Here is a 26,810-nt window from a genome sequence, read left to right as displayed (position 1 = left end):
GTTTTCCCAGCACCACTTATTGAAGAGGCTGTCTTTTCTCCATTGTATATTCTTGCCTCCTTTATCAAAGATAAGGTGACCATATGTGCGTGGGTTTATCTCTGGGCTTTCTATCCTGTTCCATTCATCTATATTTCTGTTTTTGTGCCAGTACCATACTGGCTTGATTACTGTAGCTTTGTAGTATATATAGTCTGAAGTCAGGGAGCCTGATTCCTCCAGCTCCATTTTTCTTTCTCAAGGTTGCTTTGGCTATTGGGGGTCTTTTGTGTTTCCATACAAATTGTGAATTTTTTTGTTCTAGTTCTGTGAAAAATGCCATTAGTAGTTTGACAGGGATTGCATTGAATCTGTAGATTGCTTTGGGTAGTATAGTCATTTTCACAATGTTGATTCTTCCAATCCAAGAACATGGTATATCTCTCCATCTGTTTGTATCATCTTTAATTTCTTTCAACAGTGTCTTATAGTTTTCTGCATACAGGTCTTTTACCTCCTAAGGTAGGTTTATTCCTAGGTATTTTATTCTTTTTGTTGCAATGGTAAGGCAGGGCGGTTCCTTACTTTCTCTTTCAGATTTTTCATCATTAGTGTATAGGAATGCAAGAGATTTCTGTGCATTAATTTTGTATCCTGCTACTTTACCAAATTCATTGTTTAGCTCTAGTAGTTTTCTGGTAGCATCTTTAGGATTCTCTATGTATAGTATCATGTCATCTGCAAACAGTCACAGTTTTACTTCTTCTTTTCCAATTTGGATTCCTTTTATTTCTTTTTCTTCTGTGATTGCTGTGGCTGAAACTTCCAAAACTATGTTGAATAATAGTGGTGAGAGTGGGCAACCTTGTCTTGTTCCTGATCTTAGTGGAAATGGTTTCAGTTTTTCACCATTGAGAACGATGTTGGCTGTGAGTTTGTCATGTATGGCCTTTATTAGTTTGAGGTAAATTCCCTCTATGCCTACTTTCTAGAGGGTTTTTATCACAAATGGGTGTTGAATTTTGTCAAAACCTTTTTCTGCATCTATTGAGATTATCATATGGTTTTTATCTTTCAATTTGTTAATATGGTGTATCACATTGATCGATTTATGTATATTGAAGAATCCTTGCATTCCTGGGATAAACCCCACTTGTTCATGGTGTATGATCCTTTTAATGTGGTGTTGGATTCTGTTTGCTAGTATTTTGTTGAGGATTTTTGCATCTATGTTCATCAGTGATATTGGCCTGTAGTTTTCTTTTTTTGTGACATTTTTGTCTGGTTTTGGTATCAGGGTGGTGGTGGCCTCGTAGAATGAGTTTAGGAGTATTCCTCCCTCTGCTATATTTTCGAAGAGTTTGAGAAGGATAGGTGTTAGCTCTTCTCTAAATGTTTGATAGAATTTGCCTGTGAAGCCATCTGGTAATGGGCTTTTGTTTGTTGGAAGATTTTTAATCACAGTTTCAATTTCAGTGCTTGTGATTGGTCTGTTTATATTTTCTATTTCTTCCTGGTTCAGTCTCGGAACATTGTGCTTTTCTAAGAATATGTCCTTTTCTTCCAGGTTGTCCATTTTATTGGTATATAGTTGCTTGTAGTAATCTCTCATGATCCTTTGTATTTCTGCAGTGTCAGTTGTTACTTCTCCTTTTTCATTTCTGATTCTGTTGATTTGGGTCTTCTCCCTTTTTTTCTTGATGAGTCTGGCTAGTGGTTTATCTATTTTGTTTATCTTCTCAAAGAACCAGCTTTTAGTTGGCAGGGGGATTCTTAACCACTGTGTCACCAGGGAAGTCTCCCATGTTGTCTTTTAAACATTCTTCATATGAAGACATCCCTTTTGTAGAAGTAGTACCACAGTATATATAGATTTCTATTTTTATTGATTGATTTTTATTTGGGATAGCGTAAGCAATTTCTGTATCTTTACAGCTTTCAAAATTATTTTTAGCTACATCTATAGTTGATGTGCAATAAATAAGTTAATCCTTTTCCTGCTGTTGAACATTTGTTTTATTTGTTTTTGTTCTTTTGTGCCGAAATGAATGCATTAAGCATTTTTCTTTCTACTGAACTATATCCATAGGATAAATTCCCAGAAGTGGGTTAACTCTGCCATCAAAGGATATGAGAATGTTTAAAATTTTTTTTCTAGGAGAGTTTTCTGGTACCTTCATTATTCCTAACAGTTCATAAAAGTTTATGGTTTTACCATGAACATCTTAGCAATGAGAAGTAACATCTTAAACTCATTCATATGCCTAATATATTATGTCCAAAATGGTGCACCACTGTTGTTTTAATTTGTATTCCTTTGATTACCAGCAAAAATCAACTTCTCACAAATTATTATTACCAGCAAAAATCAGCTTTTCACAAATTATTATTAATTATTTGTCCTCTCATTTGATTTACCTGGACATGTATTTTATTCATTTATCTGTTCGTTGCTATATAAGTTCTTTATATACTGTACATGTTAATAGTTAATATAAAAAGCACTGTTTATAATATATCCTATTTGTAACACATTTTTCGTCTCTTTCTTAGTTATGTTATGTTTTTATTGACACATTTTTAAAATTAGGATAATTTTAATGTACATTTCTAGTGTAACATTTCTAATATGTTTATATCCGGTCTTACTATTTTTGAAAGTTATGTTATCCCAAATGACCCTAGGAGAAAAAAATCACTTACTTTATGATCCTATACAGATGATTAACCAGACTGGACTTTTTGTTTATTTGTTTTATTTATAAAAGTGAAAGGAGTTATACTTAATTATCTTCTAAGTGTCTCTTGCTACCAAATTCTAAATCACTTTCTTGGACAAAAGGATGGATGCCCAAGCTAATTCCATGTTATTTTTTTAATCCATTTTGTCTTAGCCAAAATTTTAGCAACCTTAGCCTTCCTTTTTATTAAAATTTAAAAATAAATACTATATTATAGCTTTACATAATATGCAAGTTTTCTAATATTTTAGGTCTTTTGAGTGTTTTATCTTATTTCTGTACATAGAATTTTAGTGACAAAACTACTGAGTTTTTTTTTTTTTTTATTTAAAACAGAATTATTGGATTCAATATGGAGGACGACAGGATGAGAATCAGTAAGTTCTCCATTTAGAATGTTTATTTGTAATGAGAAGAAATACTTAGAATCATATTTATTATAAAGAACTTGGGCTCTATGAAATAGGCAAAAGGATATAACTAGAAGAGCTCTGAACTGAGAATTAGGAGTTCTGCATTCTGGTCCCAGCTCTTCCCCTTATTTCCAAGGCACCTTAAATAATTTATCTTCCTCTCTGGGTCTCATGCTTTTCCTCACATCAAGGGGTTGAATCAGGTGATCTCTAATGGCTAAATGTTCTGTGACTCTAAATCAGAGAAAGTTGGATGCTGTTTTTGATTTTTTAATAGGAAAAAAACAATTAAATTATCTTTTTCATGCTAAATTTTCTTACTGCATTTATTTGAAAGCATGAAGCTCGGAAAGTTTTACAGCAAGCTAAAATATTAAGTGTCATGAACTCAATCAGAAATGAAGAAAACTCAGTTTTTAAAATGATAGATGTCAAAAGTCAGTTTACATGTTCTGAGCATTTCAAGGAGTCATAGAATTTTGGAGTTACACGTTTGAGATTGATTGTCAACTGAAGAAAAAAATGCACTGTAAAATTGAGAGTTATGTTTTATTCAGCGGATTTTCTGAGGACTTCAAGCCCAGGAGACAGCCTCTCAGATGGCTCTGAGGGACTGCTCCCAAGAGTTAAGGGAGGAGCCAGGATGTATAGGAGTTTTGTAACAAAAAGCAGACAGTCAGAATAGCAAAAGATTACTGTTAATTAAAGAAAACCAGACATCACTAGTTAATTTAGGGTTTCCGCTTTTCTATGTATGGGAAGATTCAAGAGCCTGGGCTCATTGAAATCATTCCTTTGATATGCACCTCAGATCTCCGGGGCCAGTGTCCTGTGTTTTCCCATCCTGAGTCCCCTCAGGGTGCACCGTGGGGGGAGGCTGTGGTGCCTGACTGCTTGATGGTGGGTATCCTGTTTCCATCCTCAGTTCTTTCAGGGCTCACCATTAAGGGAGGCTGTAGTGGCTGATGGCCGCAATATCCTTCGTTTACTGATATGGCAGGCGGCATTCTTAGTCCACAAGATCTTGAAGTCCAGGTTATTATCAAAATCAGAAACTGAGGCCCTGACAAGGCAAAGGACTCAGTGTCTCACCATGAAGGACTGGCAGATCCAGACCTTCTTATTCAAAATCTTGTGGTCTTTCACTGAGCTTCAAAGGCTCAACCCCTGGGTGACCTCAAATTATTGCAAGAGATCCAAGAATGTATATGCATATTTGGATTTGCTCAATTTGTATATATTGAAAGGGCATCATGCTATTGTGTGTGTTCACAAAGTTTGACACAAACTCATGTCTTCTATCTTGGAATAGTCGAGAACCACTACAGTCGGACATGATTTATTTCAATTCAACCATCTTTCAGTGATGTGCTCTATATTCAAGACATATAATACAACACTCTGAGCATTGTAAACATGCACATGACCATTGTTTCATGCTCTGTTGGTACTCAAAGTCTAATCTCAAGGGGTTTAGATTATGGATACAATGAACTGTAATAAAGGTTGCTAAGAAGATTTAGAGAAGTGAAATAGAGCACACTCATTGGGAAAATAGAGAAGAGCTTCATGGAGGCAATAGCATCTAATTTGATCTTGAAAGATGTGGACTTTTGAACCACAAAAATATACAATATGAAGTCATAGACTACCTGAGTAAGGTATCCTTTGCCTTTGAACATCTTTATTCAATGGGATATTGCTATTTCAACTTTTTTTTTTTTGAATGGGCAGGGTCCCTTCAGGAGTGAATGTGGAGGGGGCAGAAGTTCATGGATTATCAACGCGGAAAAAGTCATCACCCAAGATAGACCGAGACCTAAGAGAGGGTAAGTATTGTTGCACTTTTACTCTTAGAAGGAGGGGAAGGGGAGCCTGGGACTTGGCCAGTTCTTACCCGGATCAGGGCAGAACCCATTTTCACTGAAAAATAATGAATAGGACTAAACTACTCCAGTTCATAAAATTCTGAAAGCAAGTCTCAAAAACAAGAATGTCTCAGGTGTGTATATCACTACCTTTGGTTTTCAACAAAAGTGCTACCAAATTCACTCACAGGAGTCCTGTGAGCTAGGCAGGGGCTATATGATCATTGCCGTCCTCAGTTGAGTACCCGAGGCTTGGAGAGGTTACCTGGCTTACTTCTCTCACATTGGAGGGGAGTGCTAGAGAGCATGGAATAGACTGTGTATCGGGGGAACTTGAAGAGACAGGTCACACGGGATATTAGTTAACCTAAGATCCTTGAGGCACATATCTGATCAGGGCTTTGAGAAATCAGTAGAATTTAGATTAGATTGACAGAAGTGTGGAGGGAGCCATTCAAGTGGATGAAACAAAGGACACAAAAGGCTCAGAGATGGAGACAGCAGGATATTAGATGCCTGTTTACATAACCTCAAAATGACTGGAGCCATAGGTGGAGTGTTGCCAAGTGTAGGTTTTAAATAGAGCCAAACATTGTTGTAATCATAACTTATTAGCAAGTGTAGTACTAACAACAGTAGTAATCCTTAACAATTATTATTACTTCTATATGTTTTACAATTTTCCCAGCAAATTTATACACAGTTCATTTTAATACTGGCAGCATCTCCTGTGAGACAAGTGTCCCCCACTTCACAGGCAAGAAAACTGAGGCTCACAGAGATTTAGTGACCTATCCAAAGCCTCAGAGCTTGTAATAGGTTAAGCAGGCTTTTGAATCCAAATCCCATTTTCTGTTCTTCACCTGATGATGGAACATAGAAGTGTCTAGATATCTGAAATGTATCCCCTATTGATTAAATAATTGCAAGATAAGAAGAGGTTTTTCAAAAACCTGCATTGAGAATAAGTACAGTCCCCCTTTCCCCAACAAGAGAGATGTCAGCACATTCCTCTAGCTGATTTGAAAACTTCTGGCTCTCTGCAGCTCTCACATTTCCCAGCCCTTTCCTTCCTCAGCTTCCAAGTCAGTTTGAGGCAGTAAACAGGATAATACGCTCATCTAATCTGACCTGGACCTCAGCTTGTAGTCACAAAGCCCAAGCTATTTTATGAGTGCCAGAGAGCTTCATGGTCAGCCAGAGTTCACGTTGCTTTTTAAGCTGAGAAATCACCCAGGAAGTACATGCCAGTAAGCCGGCACTTTGCTGTAAACGTTTGGGAAGCTCCAGGACAGTTGCCAAATTTCAAAGCATTTTTTTTCGGGCTACCAGGGGATCTGATGTCCAGCAACTGACTAAGAAGGCTAATGGGAAGAGTAGAACAGAAAACTACACAGGATGGAGAAAGGTCATGATTGACTGGGTTGCCAAATTCTATCATTTCTGCCATTGAATGGGCTAATGAATCATAGGATGTTCCCTGGGAACCTACTGGAAGGCCTTCTGTGCAGTCACTAGAGATCAAAATGTGGTCTAAATTAAGAACAGTGGTAGACAGAGGCAAAGTTCCCAATGAGAAAACACTTTCAACATCTTAGTCTGGCTGAAAGCAGATGTCAGGGAGGCAAGAAAGGATGCGTGCTTCCAGATTAGAATATATTTCAGCTTTTCTCATCTTCCACAAGGAGATTGTCATCTACTCTGGTTACCTAACAGTATTTAGTAGTATTCATACTGTATGTCTCCCGCGCATTAAGATGGGAGTGACTCAGGGCTACTGCACCGCAGAGTGACCCCAGTCCTTGGAATATGCTTGTCATCTTACTAAAAACATCTGTCACTTATCCATTCTTCTTTCAACCACCAGTTTTCCAAAAGCCCTGCTCGATAATAATCCCAGAGTCAGCGGGGGTATAGTAGAAATCACTTTGAACTTGGAGTCAGGAAGCCTATCTTAGTCTGATGTTCTCCAGACTGATGGGTAACTAGAGACTCACTCTCTCTGATCCTTATCATCCTCACCTGTAACAGAAGGATAGCAACTCTTTGGAGAGGATGAATATGAAAGTCTTTTGTAAACTGTAAAGGGCGGTGCTCATATAAGGTCTTGTTAGCACACTCCCGTCGTAACTTGTATGACCTTGTCGTATTTATGGTAAAATATATCTTCTTGCCCTGAGCCATGGGCAGTGAACACAAAAGAGCATTTTCCTATAAGATTCCTCTTTATTACAAATGGAGAGTCAGAGCCAGGCACATACTTTATGAATGAGAGAAGAATTCAGTTGTTTAACTAAATCTCCTTAGGCTGTGGTTAAGAGTTGGCTGAAGCCATCAGATCAGATCCCAGGAACCACAACTTATTGGACTACATTTCTATTTTTATTTTAATGTTTTTCTCTGTCTGTTGTGCTACTAGTCATTTATAAGCTGGTAGACTTGCATTTTTGAATGGCAGGATTTATTTTTCCTTTTATATTTTTGTTTTCCTTTTGGTTAGTGGGTAGGTAGTTGCCTGTTTTTTGTTAAATGGATATGTGGGAAACCTCTGTATGAAACTCTGTGCTTAGTGGTGGTTGTGCGAGCTACATGAAAGGCAGATGTCTAGTATAGATTCTGCCCAAACCTGTTGGAATTTAGGTATTTTAGACTCTGTGTTGCACTCTGTCCCTTCACCTGATCCTTGTATATTGCTTATGACATGGGTGGGGAAATTGTCAATATCCCAGTAGCTCTCTTTTAAATATAATCCATTATGCCATATGCTTATTAAGATATCTCATTCAAACTTAACACAATATACCAGGCATATTTTAACAATTCAAAAATGATCATCATAATAATGGAAAATACTTATACAGAGCTTAAGCATGGTAAGCATTTTTCTGAATGTTCTAAGATAACTTTTGAAGTCATGTTTTGAAAGTAAACTAAATATATTTAAAGTGATACACTCTCAATATAGAAAATGAGAAAAACATGGCAAAGTACAAACCAACCTAGTCCACTAAACCCTTGACCTGTCTTCCATTTCTATTCGAATTTTATACTAGAAAATTCTTTCCAGTGAACGTACAAGTATCTTGTCTTTCATGTTGAAGGAACGTCTCTCTCTATGTTTCTGAATGGAAATGGAATGTGCCATTCACTTTTGAATATTTGAGGGACAGTCTCAATGTGGCTATGGATCTTAACTATATAGATTAGAGCAGCCTTTCCCAAACAAACTGTGTTTTTTGTTAAGAGGTCCATTCCATGCTGTGAAAAAATTTAGCACAAAGGTAGCAGCTTACAATAACATACACTTACTATCTCACAGTTTCTGTGGGTCAGGACTATGGGGGTAGCTTAGCTGGGTCCATTGCTTCAGGGTCTGTCACAAGGTTCCATCAAGTGTTGATCAGGGCTGACGTCTCTTCTAAAGCTGGGAAACTATCGTCTTCCAAGCTCAGATGACAGAATTCGGTTCCTGAAGGCTATTGGACTGTGGGTCTCAGTTTCTGGTTGACTGTTGGCTGGAGGATGCCCTCAATTCCTTGTCGTGTGAGGCTGTCCAATACAGCCACTTGTTTCATCAGACTATAAGCTGAGAAAGCAACAGATTGAGTCAACCAGCAAAATAGGAGTTGCAATGTTATGTAACCAATGAAAGACGTGATAGCCCATCACCTTTGCCATATTCTGTTAGTTAGAGGCAAGCTCCAGGTCCCACCCACACTTGAGGGAAGCAAAGTACACAAACCTATGCGTACCAGGAGGCTGTGACCATTAGGGGCCAACCTAGAGTCTCTCTGCCATAGGAAGGAAGGAGGGAGGAAGGAAGGAGGGAGGGAGGGAAGGAGGAAAGAAGGGGAAGAGGGGAAGGAAGGAATGAGGGAAGGAGGGAGGAAGCAGGGAGCGAGGAAGGGAGGGAGGAAAGAGGGAAGGAAGAAAGGGTAGGTATTGTGTTTATTTAAGGGTGAGAACTGCTGCATATTATATTGATATTTAGGATATTCATAATGCCTGTTCACGTATTAAAAGTTCCAAGAAGTCCTCTTAAATTTTGTTTACCCCAGTACTTCCCAAACATATTTGATCAATAAACTCTTTTTTCATTAAAAACTTTTCTGTAGAACACAGTTTGAAAAACATTGAATTGTAGGAGATATATAGATATAGATATAGATATTTATGTATGTATTTTCTATTCATCCAAAAGATTGATACTAAAGCTGGGAGCTTGTGGATATATTCCTGGAATCCAAGAAATTCTGTGTTTATAAATTTTGATGGCCATTTAAAAAATTAAGAGGGGCAACTAGTGGGTCATCTGAATAACCACTTATAGCCAAGGACTGCCATGAGATTTCATACCTCAGTGGGTATGGATGCAGTCACCATCACATTGGCATCGGTTAATAATACTTCAATGGTCAAAGACTAATAAGAATTGAAGTAGGACAAACTTATGAATAATGTATTAAGACCAGATGAAGGCCAAAATTCATCATGGTCCACTAAGATTCCACAGTAGTTTCAACAGAGAAAACTTGTAGTAGAATGAGTCATTGCACACCAAGAGCACTCTGAGGAATGCTGGCTCAGAAGAACCAGGGCCAGATCACTCATTCGAATATTCATGTGGAGGGCTTCCCTGGTGGCGCAGTGGTTGAGAATCTGCCTGCCAATTCAGGGGATGCGGGTTCGAGCCCTGGTCTGGGAGGATCCCACATGCCGTGGAGCAACTCGGCCCGTGAGCCGCAATTACTGAGCCTGCGCGTCTGGAGCCTGTGCTCCGCAACAGGAGAGGCCGCGATAGTGAGAGGCCCGCGCACCGCGATGAAGAGTGGCCCCCGCTTGCCACAACTAGAGAAAGCCCTCGCACAGAAACGAAGACCCAACACAGCCGTACATACATACATACATACATAAATAAAAAGAATGTAAGCAGACAAGAATATCATTTAAAAAAAAAAAAGAATATTCATGTGGAACATTGCTTTTTAGTTTCCACAAAATAACATTAACCATTTTATTAATATTGTTAATTTGAATTTAGCTGGTTTTATGGTCTTGCTTTTATTTAATCTTGTACATTGGTTTGGGTATGATAGTTGTATGAAGCTATAAAAATAAATACTGTACTTACAGTTTTATGATTGCAAACATGGAAGTAAAACTGCAGTACAAATAATTTGTCAGCACTGAAGCTTCTTAGGGAACTTTTGCTTTAACAGATAACCGTACATTACTCAAGATTGAGAAACACTGTCCCATTATTTTAATATTCCATTAATCATGGGCTGTAGTAACTCTTTTATCCCAACTGGACTAATAACATTCAGTGCTGTTCCCTAGTTTGACTAATCTGTTTTAAAGCCAAAGAGTAGACATCAATTTCAGTTGCCTCTTTCTCCTTCAATGATGTGTTTTAGACCAGGGTGCTGGTGACCATTGCCCAACTGGGGAGGATGGGAGGAGCCCTCCTCACCCCCATGCCCTCCATGGTGAACTGCTCTTGTTGACAGGCATCAGGTCCCTTAGGAGGAATATTATAAAGAGGAGAAAAACAAGTTTTGCTTTTCTATTCAGTTTTCTGGTTCAAGGTGTTTGTACTTTGCTACATTGGAAGATTTCCTCACCATCAGAGGCTTTGTCCTTCAGTCCTATTCTCTATGAGGAAAGAACCATGTCAGGTCGAGATTTTGTCATTTCACCACCTAAAACAAAGCATCATGCTTTGAAGAGCCAATATGGAGCTAATTTTATAAAGTTGTAAGCTCTGTCCAGTGAGGGAGCAGGTGCCTACAGGAAACTCTCCTGTGGTGGAGATATATATATATATATATATATCTCAATATAATTTGCCCAGAGAGCAGAGAAAAAGAGATATTCCAAAAGTCAGACCATCCAGAGTCAGTAGATGGTGGAAAGAAGACTGGGAAGGAGTCAGGTGACTTGGTTATGACTGTCCTGATGGGCATTTATTCCCTGAGTTACTTGGTGAAGGTTTTGCTCTGGATACCGGTGGAACTGAGGACACAAACATGTCGTCAAATAATTTTTTTCTCTCTTTCTTTTTATTTTTCAATTGTTTGGTTGTCCTGCTATCTCTTTAAAAAGTCTTTACCTACCCTGAGGTCATGTCATCCAGTAATTGCATGAGATGTTGTGGCAGAGGTAGGAACCCAGGGCTGTGGAGAAGGGAGGGGCCCACTGCTGAGAGAATTCTGGAAAGTCTTCACCGAGAAGAATCCTATGAGATGCCCAGTCTGTTTTGCGGGATCATCCCTGGAATCAAGTGAAAAAAAAAAATAGTTTATCAATCCCCAAATCCTATACAAATGTAATATATTAATTACGACATCATGGGGAAACCTGGTAGCTAGACATCTGACTTTTTCTTGAATCCATATTGCGTTTCTCAGCCTTCCAGATTTGTAATTTGTCTTTGCGTTCCTAAATATTCTTGAGGAAACTGACTCCTGAACTGCACATTGAAAGCTGTTGGGTGTTCTGTGTTTCCCGCCTTGGGGACAGAGGTAACAAGGACAACCGTGTGTTTTGTCCCTGCAGGTGGCCCCCTGCTCTATGAGAACATCACGTTTGTCTACAACTCCGAGCAGCTGAACGGGACTCAGCGCGTCCTCCTGGATAACGTCCTGTCGGAAGAACAGTGCCGGGAGTTGCACAGCGTTGCTAGTGTGAGGCCCGGAAGCCCCACTGCGCTGGTCTGGCCTGAGCGTGGAAGAGCTTTGGTCCTGGACTTACTTGGAGCCAGGAAACCAAGCCTGAAACGTTACTTTCTTTAGGAGAAGGACATTGATTGTGGAGGCACTTTCATAGCCTTTGGGTTGGGGTGACTGTAGTTTTGTCCAGCTCTGTACATAGCTCTTGGGTCTGGAAGAGCTAGAGGCTTAATTCCTAGGACAACTGTATCCAGCATGTGCCCTGCCTATCATACAAAATCGCTGGGAAAAATCTCTTTATTTTTATCAATAATTAATCAATATATTAATTATTTTTGTTCTACCTATTTCTACAGAAAGTGGTGGCACCATTTTATAATGAAAATGCGGGGTGAATGTTAAATAAAGATCCCTCTTTTGGTTGGAAGAATTAATGATACCGGAATCCTAGAATAAAATGGAGATGGTTCTGAGTATTGACTTTGGTTCTCAGCTTTCTGGAAGTCAAGGCAGAAAGGGAGATGTGATGAATTCATAATCCTCATTAATAAAGCACCTTGTATTTTGCTTCTAGGGAATCATGCTTGTTGGTGATGGATACAGAGGAAAAACTTCACCCCATACACCCAATGAAAAGTTTGAAGGTGCAACTGTCCTGAAAGCACTCAAAGTAAAACTTAACTTCTTTTGGATCTGAATTCCTAATTGTCAACCCAGGATCTTCTGGGAATGGCAGATACAGGGAAGAGAAGGGTTTAAGATATAGACCTATCGGGTCATTGAAGGGAGCAAGTATGAAATGGTACCTTCATTGTTTTTAATCACTCCTTCATTCCTCCATTCGGTTATCAATGGATCAAACTCTATTTCCTAGATTTGCGTCTGACAAATAATACACAACCCCCTTGTCCTCAAGAAGCTCAAGGTCCAATGGTGAAAACATACTCAAAAAAGTTATCAGTCTGTACTGCGAGAGGCGTTTTTGTAGAAGGGGGAGGAAAGTGTTCTGAGAGAAGAGGAGGGGGACGATTAGCTTCCAACTTTCCCTCAGTTTCCTAAACCAAATCCACAGGTCTGTAGTAGTATTCCCACAAGCCAACAGCGAGACGAGCATCCTATGTTGGCTTAATAAAACCTAGCATATGGTTTTCTCAAGCCTTCCAATCAACCCAGTGGTTCCTAATATTCTTCTTTTTCTTCAGTTTGGCTATGAAGGCCGAGTCCCCCTGAAGAGTGCCCGTCTGTTTTATGACATCAGCGAGAAGGCTCGAAAGATTGTCGAATCCTATTTCATGCTGAACTCAACCCTGTATTTTTCCTATACACACATGGTCTGCCGCACAGCCCTGTCTGGTGAGATTCCAGAGTCTGAACGTGTTCCCTTTTACCCACAGTGAAATGAGAAAGAAAACAATGCAGAGCAGAGCTCTATGAACACGTCAGACTAACGGTTCAGAAAAGTTCTACATTTCTAAAACAAAAGAAGCTTACTCACTCTGATTTTTCCCTTCCCTCTTTTTCTACTTTGCTGGTCCCCTAAAGTATTAGAAGACCATCACGCTGCCTGTTTTCCCTTTCAAATCCATTTCTTCTGCTTGCTACCATCACACAGAAAAATACTTTTCTGCTCTAGGTTTCACTTTTCAGGGTTCAAGAACCTGGAAATTACAGTCACCATTATGCCCACCAGCATTGAGGGGAAGCAAATAAGATAAAAAAGGACTGTTGAAAGAAATGCGCTTAAAAAGGCAGAGACCCCCTCACTCCCTGGCATCACTATTTTTTTCTCTCCATCTTCTCTTCTCTACCCTCCTGAGGAGGAGGGGAGAGAGAATGTCACAGAAGTAGACTTTTCCACTTGTGAACCTTCAGCTGCATCAGATCTTTCCTTTTTGACGTTTGCATTTTATCCTCATCCTTTGACTGCCCCACACAAAGTACAGCCCATGAAATGCATGGAATTTCTGCATGTATATTTATATCGGATAACTTTTATAGCTGAAGAGACAGGTGTGACTTGCCTACAGTTTTTTACATCAAGTTCGTATCAAAGCAGGACCAGAGTCTCTTCACGGTGCTTGCCCAGTGTTCTTTAGCCTGCCCTGCCTTCTGATCCTCAAATTTGCAAGGGGCAGCAGCCACGGGAGAAGACAGATTGCCAGCTTTGCTCTTGCAGGTTACAGCATTTATAATTGAAATTGAATTTCTCATGCTTCCCTGTTCCCTTTCCTGGCAGGTCAACAGGATAGAAGAAATGACCTCAGTCATCCCATCCATGCTGACAACTGCCTGTTGGATCCAGAGGCCAATGAATGCTGGAAGGAGCCCCCTGCTTACACATTCCGGGACTATAGGTACGGCCAGCATCTGATTCAGAACCAAGCTTTTGCCCAACAGTTATCAAAACCCCGTGGAAACTAGGAAGCTGATCTGTTTTGCTTGTCATCACATTCATCTCGATGAAGCAGAAATGCTCAAATAATCTTCTGAAGCAGCTGCCACAACTGAGAAGTGACTTCAGCGTCTCATATTTTTATCTTAAAAATCCCTGCACGATTTGTTGCATCTTATTCCACAGAATGTCCCTTTTGTTTTAACATAAAAAGTAAAGTTTATGGGTTTTTTTTTTTCTCACTTGGCTTTTATTTAAACATATGCCTTGTGGTATATGTATTAATATCTCAGTCTGAGAACACAGGGTGTGTGTGCATCTCAGCAGGCATAGGGATCTCATCACATCATTTAACTATGTCTGCATTTTGTAAGTAAGAAACTGAAAACTCAGGACAAAAAAGTTTTCTCTTATTGAATGATATTTTACTGTGTAAAGAGTCAGGAGTTGTAGTCATCATGTATATAATGTGTTAATTATTACTACACTGTGCTCTATACAAAAATGTTTATTCAGCGCCCCCTATCTGCAAGACTTGGATACACCCCTTAGATCTCTCCAGCTACTTATGGAAAAAATACATCCTTTCGAGTTATTAGTATAAAAGGAAAGAACAGAGTTTTAGATTCTGTGGGTGAGATCAAAGGGCTAGATTAAACCTAGTTAGGTTTTATTTGGAGGAGGTGAAATGTGAGATGAAGTTTGACATATAATTAAAACTTTAACCTGAGTGGAATAAATAAATACTTCAGGGTTATGACCCTACATCTGATCTTACTCTTGAGGGTTAGGAGGGTCAATCATTTTAATGTTTAGTTCAGAGGAAACTTACTAATCAGGCTGGTCAGTTCATGCCCAGTCTGCAGTATTCTGCGGTGATGTTGTGTAAGCATGTAAGAGTACAAATTGCTTCCCTTTCTTTTTACAGTGCTCTCCTATATATGAATGATGACTTTGAAGGAGGAGAATTCATATTCACTGAGATGGATGCCAAGACTGTGACTGTAAGCCAGACTATTCTTGCAAATTTCTCTAGCATTTTTAGTCTCAATTTTGCCACTTTCCAAAGACTGCTGGATTTCAAATATTTCTGAGCTTGAGAATTCATGAGGTGGAGAGAGATCCAGTAAATGTATACATTATAAAATGTTAGAAATGGAATCATCAATAAAAATCTTCTTTTCCTTTTTACAGATGGGTAATTTAAAGAATATATATTAAGGATCATATAGTTAGTTTGTGTTAGACTTAGAACCAGAACCTAGGTCTTCTGATTCTTTGTCAAGTAATCTGATGGAAACATAAAAACACCTATTCTTAAATCACCCACGACTATGACAAGTCAAATGACTCCACAGAATGGCTTTCAAGTACCCTGGTGCTCTGTATGTTTAGGTGAGCATTGGCTTCCAGACCCCTCATTATCCAAATTATGATATGCGTGTGTATATATATATGTATACATATATATTTATAAAATTCTGATGGTAAGTAAACCTATACTTGAAAATTGATATATACACATTCACACAGACACACATGTGTTATATATTCATACTTTGGATGAGATTCTAAACACACCTTCGTAGATCAAAAATCAAAAGTTAAACTCAACCACCATCTTCCTATGCAAACTAATGCCTTTGGAAAACCAGCCTACTGAACACTTATAAACCGTATAGCCAGAATCTTTGGTCTTTAAGCCGAACAGCATATGCCATGGTAGAAAAAAGAGGTTTTCTGATTGAGGAGATAATTGAATTATAAATAGATTATGAGATATCTCTTTCCTCTATACAAAATCAAAATAGTTGAGACACGTATGTGATAAACTTCAAGGATTTTGCATTATGTAAGCTACTTCCACAACTTTTTTCTGAGTTTTATGTCTTTCCCCTCATAGTTTGTACCCTTTTCTTGGTCTCATTCATGGCATACTACTGGTGTAAGCAAATAATATAAAAACGATGTATTACTGGATTTAAAGGGAAAACCTATGGGAATTCTGGTTAAAATTGTCCAGAAACATTGATATAATTAAGAAAAATATTTCATACACTTTAATGTACTGTATATTTAAAAGGTCATGATGCCTCACACTCCTTTTTGTAAAAAGCTTAAATATTATCATGGGAGTATTTTGATGCTTCATGATTTGGTAAATTAAATCAAGACTGATGGTCCAGGCTCAGTTTAAATGCCAATACAAAAATATCAACTTTTGAAAAGCCTCTGTGCAGAGAGCATTTGATTTCTGAGCTCTGCTAACAGGTTCAAAACTGCTTGAATCTCACACAATTGGAAAGAAAATCAGGCAGGTGGTTGAAAAGATTTCTTTGCTTCTTCTCCATCTAGTGGCCATATTTGGAAATGCTCAATGTTTGAAAATAAGTAAGGCGGGAATATTATTGATATGTATGAATCATTAATTCATACTATGTATGAATCATTAATTAAATGAATCATTAAATATGTGTGAATTCACCAATTTTTGAATGCAAATTAACTGTAATTCTGCTTTTTAAAGATGTGAAAGCAGATACTATTCCCCTTTAAGAGATTTATACTTTTAAGATAAAGATGCAGCTATTTTTAAAAGTACTGAATCTAACCACCACCATCCCCTAAAAATGTAAAAGAAAAACTAATTTAAACAATGTTTTAATGAAAAAGCTCCAAGTTGAGAGATCTATTTTCAAAAATTAGTTCTACTTCAGATTAACGCATATGGTGGAGTTTGGGGAGCATTTTGTAGATAATTAAAATTCTTAGGTAACCAGTGCCAATAACAAAGAGAAATGGATAGTTTTCCCTCCTTTGATTCTGGAGGGAAAATTGGAGCAGGGAAATGCCCCAGCTTTGTGCTATGCAAGGAAGAATAGTCTCCTAAGTTCTTTACTTTGGAAAAATCTGGAAATTGTATAATTACTGAATGGTGGCCGAAGATTTACATTTATTCAAGGCAAGTACAGCACAAAGCCTTCTCTGACTTTAATCATCAGTTAGATGCAAAGCAAAAGGAATTTTCTTTCGTCATACTTGGAAGAACCATGGATTATTTTCGACAGCAGCATATTTGTGAAACATGGGTATTTAGTTATTTTGGTTTCTCTGTGCAAGTTTGAAAAAGATAAAATCCAATGAGTTCCATTTGCTTCATGAAAAACTAAACTCAGTGGAGCTGTGTTCCAAACGTATGTTTACAATCATTTAAACTTCAGAATACATTTTCCCTTAGAAGCAATGTCATTAGTGGAGCTTGTTTATTCCTCCGCATACCTGATATATGAGAAGTGATGCTCTCCATTTGATAAGATTAGCCCTTTGTGACCCCACATACCTATAACCAATCCCAACTGCTTCAGGCAATTGATAGCTTCTTTTCCCAAAGTTCTCCATGTGTAAGCATATTTTCAATTCTTCCATCAGAGACAAAGCATTAAATTGTTCCCACAGCCTCTCTTTAGTATCGTAACATGTTGATGCCAAGACTCTAATCACATAGAAGCAATGACGACTACGTGTGGATAAGTAAGCCCTTGACCAGCACCAGGGAATGGGCAGCTCAGAAAATTTGAAATTAGATCCTAAAGCCATGCGTATAGGAAGGCTTTCCTGTCCTGCTTCATATATTTTCTAGTATTAGTTATTTTGCTGTTTCTGTGTGAAAATGCACAACAAATTCCTCCTCCAGAAACACAAAATCGGATTGATACTGAAGGCACCAGTAACTAGGAACCTAGATTTACAGCAGAAAGTCACTTTGATAAAGCTGCTTGAGAAAAGCAACTCTCTCTAGCAAAGACAAATCACTCCTCAGTTATTGTGAACAGAAGAGTAACCCAGAAAGTGACTGCTTTTCTCTGCTCTTCCTTTTAACACACGCACACAAACAACACACACACACACACACACACACACACACACACACACACACACACCCTCAGGATCTTTGACTACTCCACTTACCTTTGACCTTCCACAAGTTCGTCACACAGTCTGGGAGTACCTACGTTACCAAGGACTTCAGGAAATCTTGAAAATATTCCTCCTGAAGCTGGCAGTGGAAAAACTTAGCCATCCCATTTTATGGTGAAGGGGACCAAAGATTCTTCTAATGGTCATGTATCAACTCAAGTCAATTCAGAAAATAGCTTGTTAGAACTGGTCCATCTTATCAAATAGTACAACAATTGGTGCCACTTTCTTGCTTTTATTTCTAAGCTGTACTATGGAATAAGTCAGGTTTCTGTGTTTCTCAAGAAAGAAAAATGAACTCTGCTTAGAGCAGACAATCTACTCACGGAAGCGAGACCCCTAATATTCCATTGCTTCAGCTTACTCAGTTTGGAGAGCCTGCTTGTTTGATCTAATACTCTGGCTCAGGGCCCCCAGCAGTGCCTCTTTCCCTTCTACCCTGTCCTACCTAATCATTAGTGGACAGCTCCATCTGAGCCAAGCTTGGAAGGACTGTGCCCATCATTCCAGAGCCCTGGAGGCCATGGAATTGGTCACCTGAAGGGGTGGTGTGTTCTCATCACTGGAGGTATGAAAACATTGGCTAAGGACTACTGGGCAGGAATATTGTAACGGGAATTAAAGTATCATATGGGATTAGACTTGACTTTAAAAAATTTTTGTATTACGAGAAGTTCACAAACCATAAATGCACAATAAGGAATTAGAAAGGGTGCACCCATGGAACCACTACCTAGATCAATTATAAGAATTTACCAGCACTCTACATGTCCCCTTGATTTGCTTTTGTCATTCCACAAATATTAAATGTACATCTACTTAGGCCAGATGTTATGCTAGTGCTAAAATTAGAGACGTGAATTAAAAGGGAGAGGCTTTGCCTTCATGAAGTTTACCAGCCACCAACATAGCATGTATTGAGCGATTACCATTTGCCATGGACTGTGCCAGCCGTTTTACCTGATAACTTTATTTTCTGAATTAGGTATTGTTTTGACCTTATCTTTGTTTTACAGTTGAGGAAATTGAAACAATTTTGTCTTCTTCAATCCCAGGATTCCATTAGAAGGATAGAGAAGGGGGATTGTAGAAATGTTAACAGTATAGGAATTGAGAGTCAAATTTTCACTCTCTTTCTCAGGCCTCTATAAAACCAAAGTGTGGGCGTATGATCAGCTTCTCATCTGGAGGAGAGAATCCGCATGGGGTGAAGGCAGTCACCAAGGGCCAGAGGTGTGCTGTGGCTCTGTGGTTTACCTTGGACCCACTCTACAGAGAATTGGTGAGTTTCTGACCCACCCAGAAAGCCACTGAGACACCCTATAGACCTGCTTCATGAACTGATTTATCGGAAAAGTCCTTTGGGTTGATCCATAACCGTTCAGGGATCTTAGAGATCATGGGGAAAAAAACCAAACCAAAACCAAAACAAAACAAAAACTTTTACAGAATCCTTTCTGTCTGGTTTCCAACACTGGCTCTGTTTTCTAAGCAAGAACAAATTTTGTTAATCAGATCCATGACCTAGCAATTACACATTTGATGTTTGTAGGATGAGTTTGAGGAAAAGAAGGGCTATGAATGCAGTTCTTAATCAGATGGGTTCTTAGAAGTGAAGGTTTGCAGAAATAGACATCACAGTGATATTTGGCAGTCTCTAATTAGTCTTGAGTTTATTCATAAATTGTAGCATCAGGAGAGAGGAATCATTTTTTACTGGTCACTGGGAAGACTGATTTGTTTTCTCAACAAATCCTTAAAAAGTTCACTGAATAATTTATGAAACATATGTAGAAGAGGGTGAGGAGACCTGAAAGTTTATCATTTACTACTATTAAATTAAATATTAAAATATTGTTATTATTCTATTGGAAGTAGCTAAGGATGCTTAGCCTGGGTAATAGACCATGATCACATCCTTCTGGATGCTGTGGGCAGAGATTATGGTGTCTGTGAGGCTGCAGAGGGATGAATTAAGACCTCTGGATACAAGCCCCTGGGAGGAAAATCTAGGCTCAACATAAGGAATAACTTTCTAATCGTCAGCACTATTTGGTGGACTTGTCTTCTTTGTAAGTATTGAGTTTCTTGTCACTGGATGGCTCCAATCAAAGCCTCAGCAACTGCTTGGCATGGAACGCTGAACCTGAACCTGAAACTTCATGGCAAGGGCTAAACCGGATGACTTCAGAGTCTCCTCCAGCCTTGAGTCTTAATGAAGCTATGAAATTCTAGTCTTGAAAATGGCATTCTAACCAAATTTCCTCTTTACATCCCTAAATTGAATCCAATTTCATCAGAAATTTTAAAATGAATTTCTCTTTCTCATATACTTTTTGCCGTCAAAGCTGACTCAGTTTTTAGGCCATATCCCCTAAGCATTCTTTCATATATTTCACAAATGTTTATGGAAGATCTACTATGTGCCTGGAAAACTCCACTAGGTAGGCCCTGGGGGTACACAGTTGAACAAAGCATAGCTTTGACCACGAGGAGCTTAGAAAGGCTGAAAAGGAAATGACGGGGAGAAGACAGCAGTCTGCGTTTGCAGGGGGATAACAAGGAAGACTTACGTATATAAGCGCAATCCTAAGAGAGCACAGGACGATAGCCAGGCACAGAAAGAGAAAAGAATGGTCCTGACAGAGGGAGCAGAGCGGGGAGAGATCTGAAAACATCACTGGGGACTGAGCAGTCTCCTTCACCTGTAATTCCTCTCTCCTCCTGTGTCTCCACATCCAAAATGTCAGCGTTCCTCCACATCACTCCTTCTGGACTAAGGAACCTAGGTACCTGAGTACGCAGTGCAGCTATCACATTGTTGAAAAACTGCCTCGCCTTTTTTTCTCTTTAGTGTTTAATTCAATAAACATTTAACCTGTTTTATTATTCATTACCTCAGCCCTCTCTTCCAAGACATTTTTTTATATCAAAATAAGCTAACACAAAGTTCTCTTTGAGCCTTGCTAACCTGGAAAGTACAGTGTTAGGAAAATTCTTCACTCTCCATGCTGTGGCGACATCTAGTGGTCACAGAAGAAAATGACCAGCGCCTCTGAGGCAACTGCTAGAACATTTTGCCTATGACGTGATTCCCAGACTTTGCTCCACATTGGAATCAACTGGCGATCTTTACCAACTATCGACATTTTGTCTACCACCCTTGGAAATTCTGGGTTAATTGGTTTGGGCTGTAACCTGAGTGTCGGAAGTTTTAAAAGTTCCCCAGGTGATTTCAATGTGCAAAAAAACTTCAGAGTCCCTGAGTTAGGCATCTACTCTCAGGTTGAATCCCTGGGCAAAGAAAGCCTGCCTATCAATACATCATCAGAACTGGCAGACTTTCATGCTCATTATAGATTACTTTAAAGGCACTGAATTCTCAAGGAGTATTTAGCAACATACACCGGTAAAGATGCCCAATATTAGAAGCTTCAGTTCCTTGTATAGAGACTTGCAGCTCTTAAACATCTTTCCTTTCAGGACGTACATGACAACAGTCTCCTGTGCATTCAGATTGCAACATTTTATATCTACATCAGTTTGCTAATCAGCAAGATGTTCTCCCCATATTCATAAAAGTAATACCCATTTTATTTGGACATCAAGGCAATTTAGTTTTCTGTTATTTAGTATATTTGGTCCTTATAGGTGCCTTTTGGTCAACATCATGCTCAATTACAAGCTCTTGAATACAAGAGGCTTTGTTTTCAAGTCATAAAATAGTTCTTTTTATAACTTACTATGCTGGACATTGTGCTAGGGACTACCTATAGGAGATACAAACTGGATAAGACATAACCTTTATTTTCAGGGAGCTTAAAGTCAAAGTGAAGAGATAACACAGGGGCCTGAGTAATAAAAGCATAGCAAAGTTCAGTAGGAATTATTAGAGGCAAAAATGCATGGTGGGGACTTCCCTCATGGTCCAGTGGTTAAGAATCCGTCCTGCAATGCAGGGGACACTGGTTCAATCCCTGGCTGGGGAACTAAGATCTCACATGCCGCAGGGCAACTAAGCCTATGCACCACAACTACTGAGCACACGGGTCACAACTAGAGAGCCTGCACGCCACAACTAGAGAAGCCCGTGTGTCGCAACGAAGAGCCGGCACACTGCAATGAAAGATCCCACATGCAGCAACTAAGACGAGATGCAGCTAAAAATAAAATTAATTAATTTAAAAAAAATGCATGGTGTTTAGGGGATAGAAAGAGGAAACCAGGAAAGGCTTCATTGAGGAGACGGCATTTGACATGAGCCTTAAAAGATGAGCATGATTTCCTGAGGGAGAGACATTTTAGACAGGGGCAGCCCTTCATCCACTTCTGTATTTATTCATCAACTATAATACTCCCTTGCCAAATGTCCGTAGCTTTTCTGGACACAGGAAATACAACAGTGACCAAACATGACAAGATTCCCTGCTTTCACGGAGCTTACCTTCTAGTGAAAAAAGACAACAAATAAGTAAAAGAATAAATAATTGAGGGATTTTCAGATAGTGAGAAATGATGTGTGGGAAAGAGAACAAGGCAACTGATCTGAGAGTAAAAAGGAGCCGGGGGTGAAGTGTTAGGGGCCTCCAGACAAGTGACAAGAAGAAGCTAACCATGGTAAAGGTCTTGGGAGGAGTATTCCAGGGGGAGAAGAGGTTGTAAAGGCCCAGAGACAAGAATGAACACAGAACAGTCAAGAAGCAAAGAAAGCCAGGGTGGCCAGAACATGGTATGTGAGGCGGAGAGCCGGCTGAAAAGAGGGCGCAGAGGAGGCGGCGATCAGACTGGACAAGCTGCTCAAGAAATATGAATTCTACCCTAACTGTAGGGGGGAAGCCATATTCCGTCCTCACCTCCTCCAGCCCCAGGAGTTACAGGATAGGAAAGATTACTGTAGCTAACACGTCGTAGACTAGAGTCATGATAAAGAAGGTGAAAAGATGTGGGTGATTGGATATGCCATTTGGAGGTAGACCAGCTGGGCCTGTTGAAGGATTAGTGTAGGGATAAGAGAAAGCCTAGGATGCAATGGAAGCATCCTTTAAATCCTAGGGGCACTTAACCTGGAGTAGGATGAGGAAGTCCTTCTCAGAGTGCTGCATGCAGAGACCTTGCGGTAAGTCAGGAAGGTGGAACGTAAGGTGAGGCGAGAGGGGAAGGCAAGGCGAGCTGAAGAAGAGAGAAAAGTCAGAGTCCTTATAAGCACATCAAGAAGGTCGGACCTGGAGCGTCGAGCAATGGGAACCCACGTGAGGGTTGTGAGCAGCGAGCAGGAAAGGGTGGGGGTCATGATTCAAGTGCAGAGAGCCCGTCAGGAGCACGTGGGAGGAGGTGTGAAACAGATCAATTTGGAAGCTGGCGCAGTAATTGAGTTAAGAGATGATGAGAGGGTAAACCCATGGTCCTCAAGCAGGAGCGGTTTTGCGTCCTGTAGGGCACATTTGGCAACACTTAGAGACATTTTTGGCTGTCACGACTTGGGGCCGGGCATGTGCCACTGGTTACCTGTAGTAGGCAGAAGCCAGAGATGCCACTAAACATCCTACAATGCACAGGACAGCCCACACAGCAGAGAGTTCTCTGCTCTAAGACGTCAGCCGTGCCAAGGTTATGAAACACTGGCCTAAAGTAAGGCAACAGTATGTGCACTGAAAAAAAAAGGGGGCAGAAACAGGAGGCAGAACAGAGAGGACTGGTGATTTGTCAGATCCAAGAAACCCTGGTCAGGCTTTTGGGGCAAATGGGCGAGCAGTGGTGGTCTTTACTGAGAGAAGAAATATGTGAAGAGGACAGAGTAGGTCTGTGGGGGAGAACATGGTGAATTCAGCTTGAACACTGACCTGGAGAACTGAATCGGAGATCTCTGTGGGACCACAAAGTAGCAAGGGAAGTCAGCAGTTGAATATACAAGATTTCTTGGCAAGAGAGAAATCTTGGAAAGTAATTGCTCAGGACATAGGGAAGTCAAGAGAAGGCACCCGGGTAGGGATGGAGATGAGGTTTCCTTCTTAGCCAGATTTAGCACCCATCCATGTACAGATGGATGCCTGGAAGTGTTGAGGAAGCTTCTGCCTCTGATTATTATGCTTGTCACAGCAATGTGTAAATTGTCTTTTTTGCAGGAGCGAATACAGGCCGATGAAGTGATCGCGATCCTGGATCAAGAACAGCAAGGGAAGCACAAACCAAATATCAACCCCAAAGATGAGCTATAAAAATGAGAAAAAGAGTATTCTATCAGATATTTATTTAAATTGTTAATCTTATGAGAACCTTTTTATTTTTGTACAGAGCCACGGTATAAATTAACAGGTTAATATGAGTCACCAGATCTCCCTTCTGTGCCTAAGGATGCTTGCTTTGCCCCTCTCAGTCTTTCTGTCTTGGTTTTTCAGCAGGTCATCTCTCAAAGCCCAGTCACGCCCTCCCCACCACATACATACACACACACACACACACACACACACACACACACACAATTCATTTGCTGTAGATCCTAAAACTCAAGCAGAAAGAGTAAGTCCATTCTTGGCGAAACAACAGTTCCCAGACATGCCCACTTCTAAAGTTAGCATGTGATTTGGACTCAGAAGGCCTTCCTGGCTCTGTGCCTTTCAGCCACCATCTCCCCCAGGGCTGATGGCCATGAGTTTGACTCTGAGGAGTCTCTGGTGAGGTCAGAACTGCTTCAGGTATTGCTGGCTTGAGGGCCCCCAGGCTCTGCAAAGGAATGACTCTGATGACGACTGCATGAGACGGAGGAGCTCAGCCTTCCCAGGGCCCGGGTGGAGTTTTTGACTCTGGTGTTTTCAGCAGAGAGCGCCCTTACACTGGAAACTTCCGTTCGCCCTCCAGCCGGGTGCCAGAAAGGACTGCCCGAGGAGTTGTGTCTTTAAAAAGGTTGTACAGGGGTTGGAGTGGAATGGCTCTTCATCCCAGTGACTTTGGAAGGAAATCTTTAATCGCACCTGAATCAGGGCACCATGGCCACGTTGCCATGGGGAGAGTGGGGTCCACTGTTGAGAAGGTGTGTTGTGTTCTTCAGGAAGAAGAAAATGATTTTGGATGGATTCCGCTCTTCATCTGCATATATTTTGGGGGTCCCTTTGGTGCTCTCCAGCTCACGGATTTTAGTGCTTGTATCTGATTTTTTAAATAAAGGGAGCCTTCTTTTAATATTTGGTGTTTATTTTTCTTCTCCCAAATGTTTCGTTTGTCTCCAGGTAATGGTTTTGGGATCCCCAGGAGCTTTGGGGACCACCCGGGGTAATACTGGGCCATGGCTAGTTTTGCTGGCAGGTGCTTGGGGGCTGCAAGGAAGGTGGGAGCATTACTTCTGAAGAAACAGAGCTGGTTAGCAAACAGGTGTTAATCCAGAGAGCATCTGGTCTTTGGTGTGAATTCTAAGGAAGACACTGCAAAGACAATGTTTTGGGGGGTGGGGACTGGGGTTGTTCTAGCCGAGGGGGTCTGCTCCACTAACCCATGCGAGATCATCTGCCTCTGTGATGGGCAGTGGTAGAGGTTGTAGCCCTTAAGAAAACCAACGGATAAAAGCATTTTCTTAAAATCACATTTACTTTCTGCCATTTATGATCTTGGGTAGTGGTAAGAACATTCATCCTTTGAAACTGAAAAATTGAGTCATAATGATTTATGTGCCATCCGTTTTTCACCCAACCTTCTGATTGCATTTTCATCATGGGAGAGTGAAAAGAGCGTCAGATTATAATCCCAGCCTGATCGAATATGCTCTGCTGTGTGACCTGGAGCTACTCTCTTTCCCTTTCTGGGCTTCGGTTTCCTTCTCTGAAAATGACATCATTGGCTGTAATTGTTTCCAAAAGCCCTCCCTCTTGCTCTAAATACAAAACAAAGCTAAAACAAAACAAACCATAAAACTGATTTTAGAAATATTCACAAATACAACCAAATTTACTTCTACCAACTTTTTCAGAATTGTGAATGGTTCCATTATGTGTATGTGTGATTTTAAAACTTGAAACCTAATTTTAGGGCTGAAAATCCCTGAACTTTGGAAAGGGAGGTTGCTATTTGTCTGCTCTCTTACTGAGAAGTGTTTGCTAGCACTCAGATTTGCTGATAGGAGGTTCTGGCCAAGGATCTAATTTCTGTTTTCGGGCAACAAGGCGTCAACAAAGAAAACAGTCTTTGGCTCCTTGCAGCCCGCGCTTCCTGGATGCTCTGGGAGAGGCTAGGACTCCAGCACTGACTGCCATTCAGCCCCACAGACAATGAGCAGAGACCTCGATAGATGGGCATTGGGGTAGATCCCCATCTTGTTTCCTTGCTGACAACAGAGTCGTTATTCCTGTTTGGCAGGCTACCCATGTCCGGTTCTACCTGGGACATCACGTATTCTCTCAAGCATTTATGTTTTAATCTGCCCCACATCAAACCATACACAATTTCATTCAAATATTAGGGAGTGTCATCAGACGATTTTTAAAAGATCAAGCTCAGAAATTTCAATCTACGTGATGTCTAGCCCCTTGTGTAGAAGGATGGGAAAGCTCATTAGAATTTTTGTAGTTTTTAGAGCTCAAGGAGGTCATAGAAATCACAATTCTACTCTATCTGTCTGGAAGGAAAAGGAGGCTCAGAGGTAATAAAAATGATTGTGTGGTTCCAGAATTTAAGCAGGAAGAGCCAGGCTGCTGAATTGAATAGGAGAATCCAGGCACAGGGCAGCGTCCACTAGAGGAAGGGGTGCCTTTTTCTATTTGGCCCCAAAATGCTACTTGCTC

General features: G+C 40.2%; 1 protein-coding gene across 1 annotated transcript in view; it reads left to right on the top strand.

The window, feature by feature from the left end:
* P3H2 (prolyl 3-hydroxylase 2) overlaps positions 1-25,218 on the top strand; it is a 154,884-nt gene extending 129,666 nt beyond the window's left edge. Inside the window, exons 7-15 of the mRNA XM_068546448.1 lie at positions 3,057-3,097; positions 4,868-4,962; positions 11,560-11,687; positions 12,247-12,342; positions 12,875-13,025; positions 13,909-14,026; positions 14,993-15,068; positions 19,184-19,324; positions 24,165-25,218. Of these exons, the coding sequence (XP_068402549.1) occupies positions 3,057-3,097; positions 4,868-4,962; positions 11,560-11,687; positions 12,247-12,342; positions 12,875-13,025; positions 13,909-14,026; positions 14,993-15,068; positions 19,184-19,324; positions 24,165-24,257 (939 nt within the window). The 3' untranslated portion in view covers positions 24,258-25,218. The remainder of the gene's footprint in view (positions 1-3,056; positions 3,098-4,867; positions 4,963-11,559; positions 11,688-12,246; positions 12,343-12,874; positions 13,026-13,908; positions 14,027-14,992; positions 15,069-19,183; positions 19,325-24,164) is intronic.
* The last annotated feature ends 1,592 nt before the right edge of the window (positions 25,219-26,810 follow it).

Source organism: Eschrichtius robustus, chromosome 6, assembly GCF_028021215.1.
Source record: "Eschrichtius robustus isolate mEscRob2 chromosome 6, mEscRob2.pri, whole genome shotgun sequence".
Classification (NCBI taxonomy): Eukaryota; Metazoa; Chordata; class Mammalia; order Artiodactyla; family Eschrichtiidae; genus Eschrichtius; species Eschrichtius robustus.
This window is presented reverse-complemented; position numbering and strand designations above follow the sequence as displayed.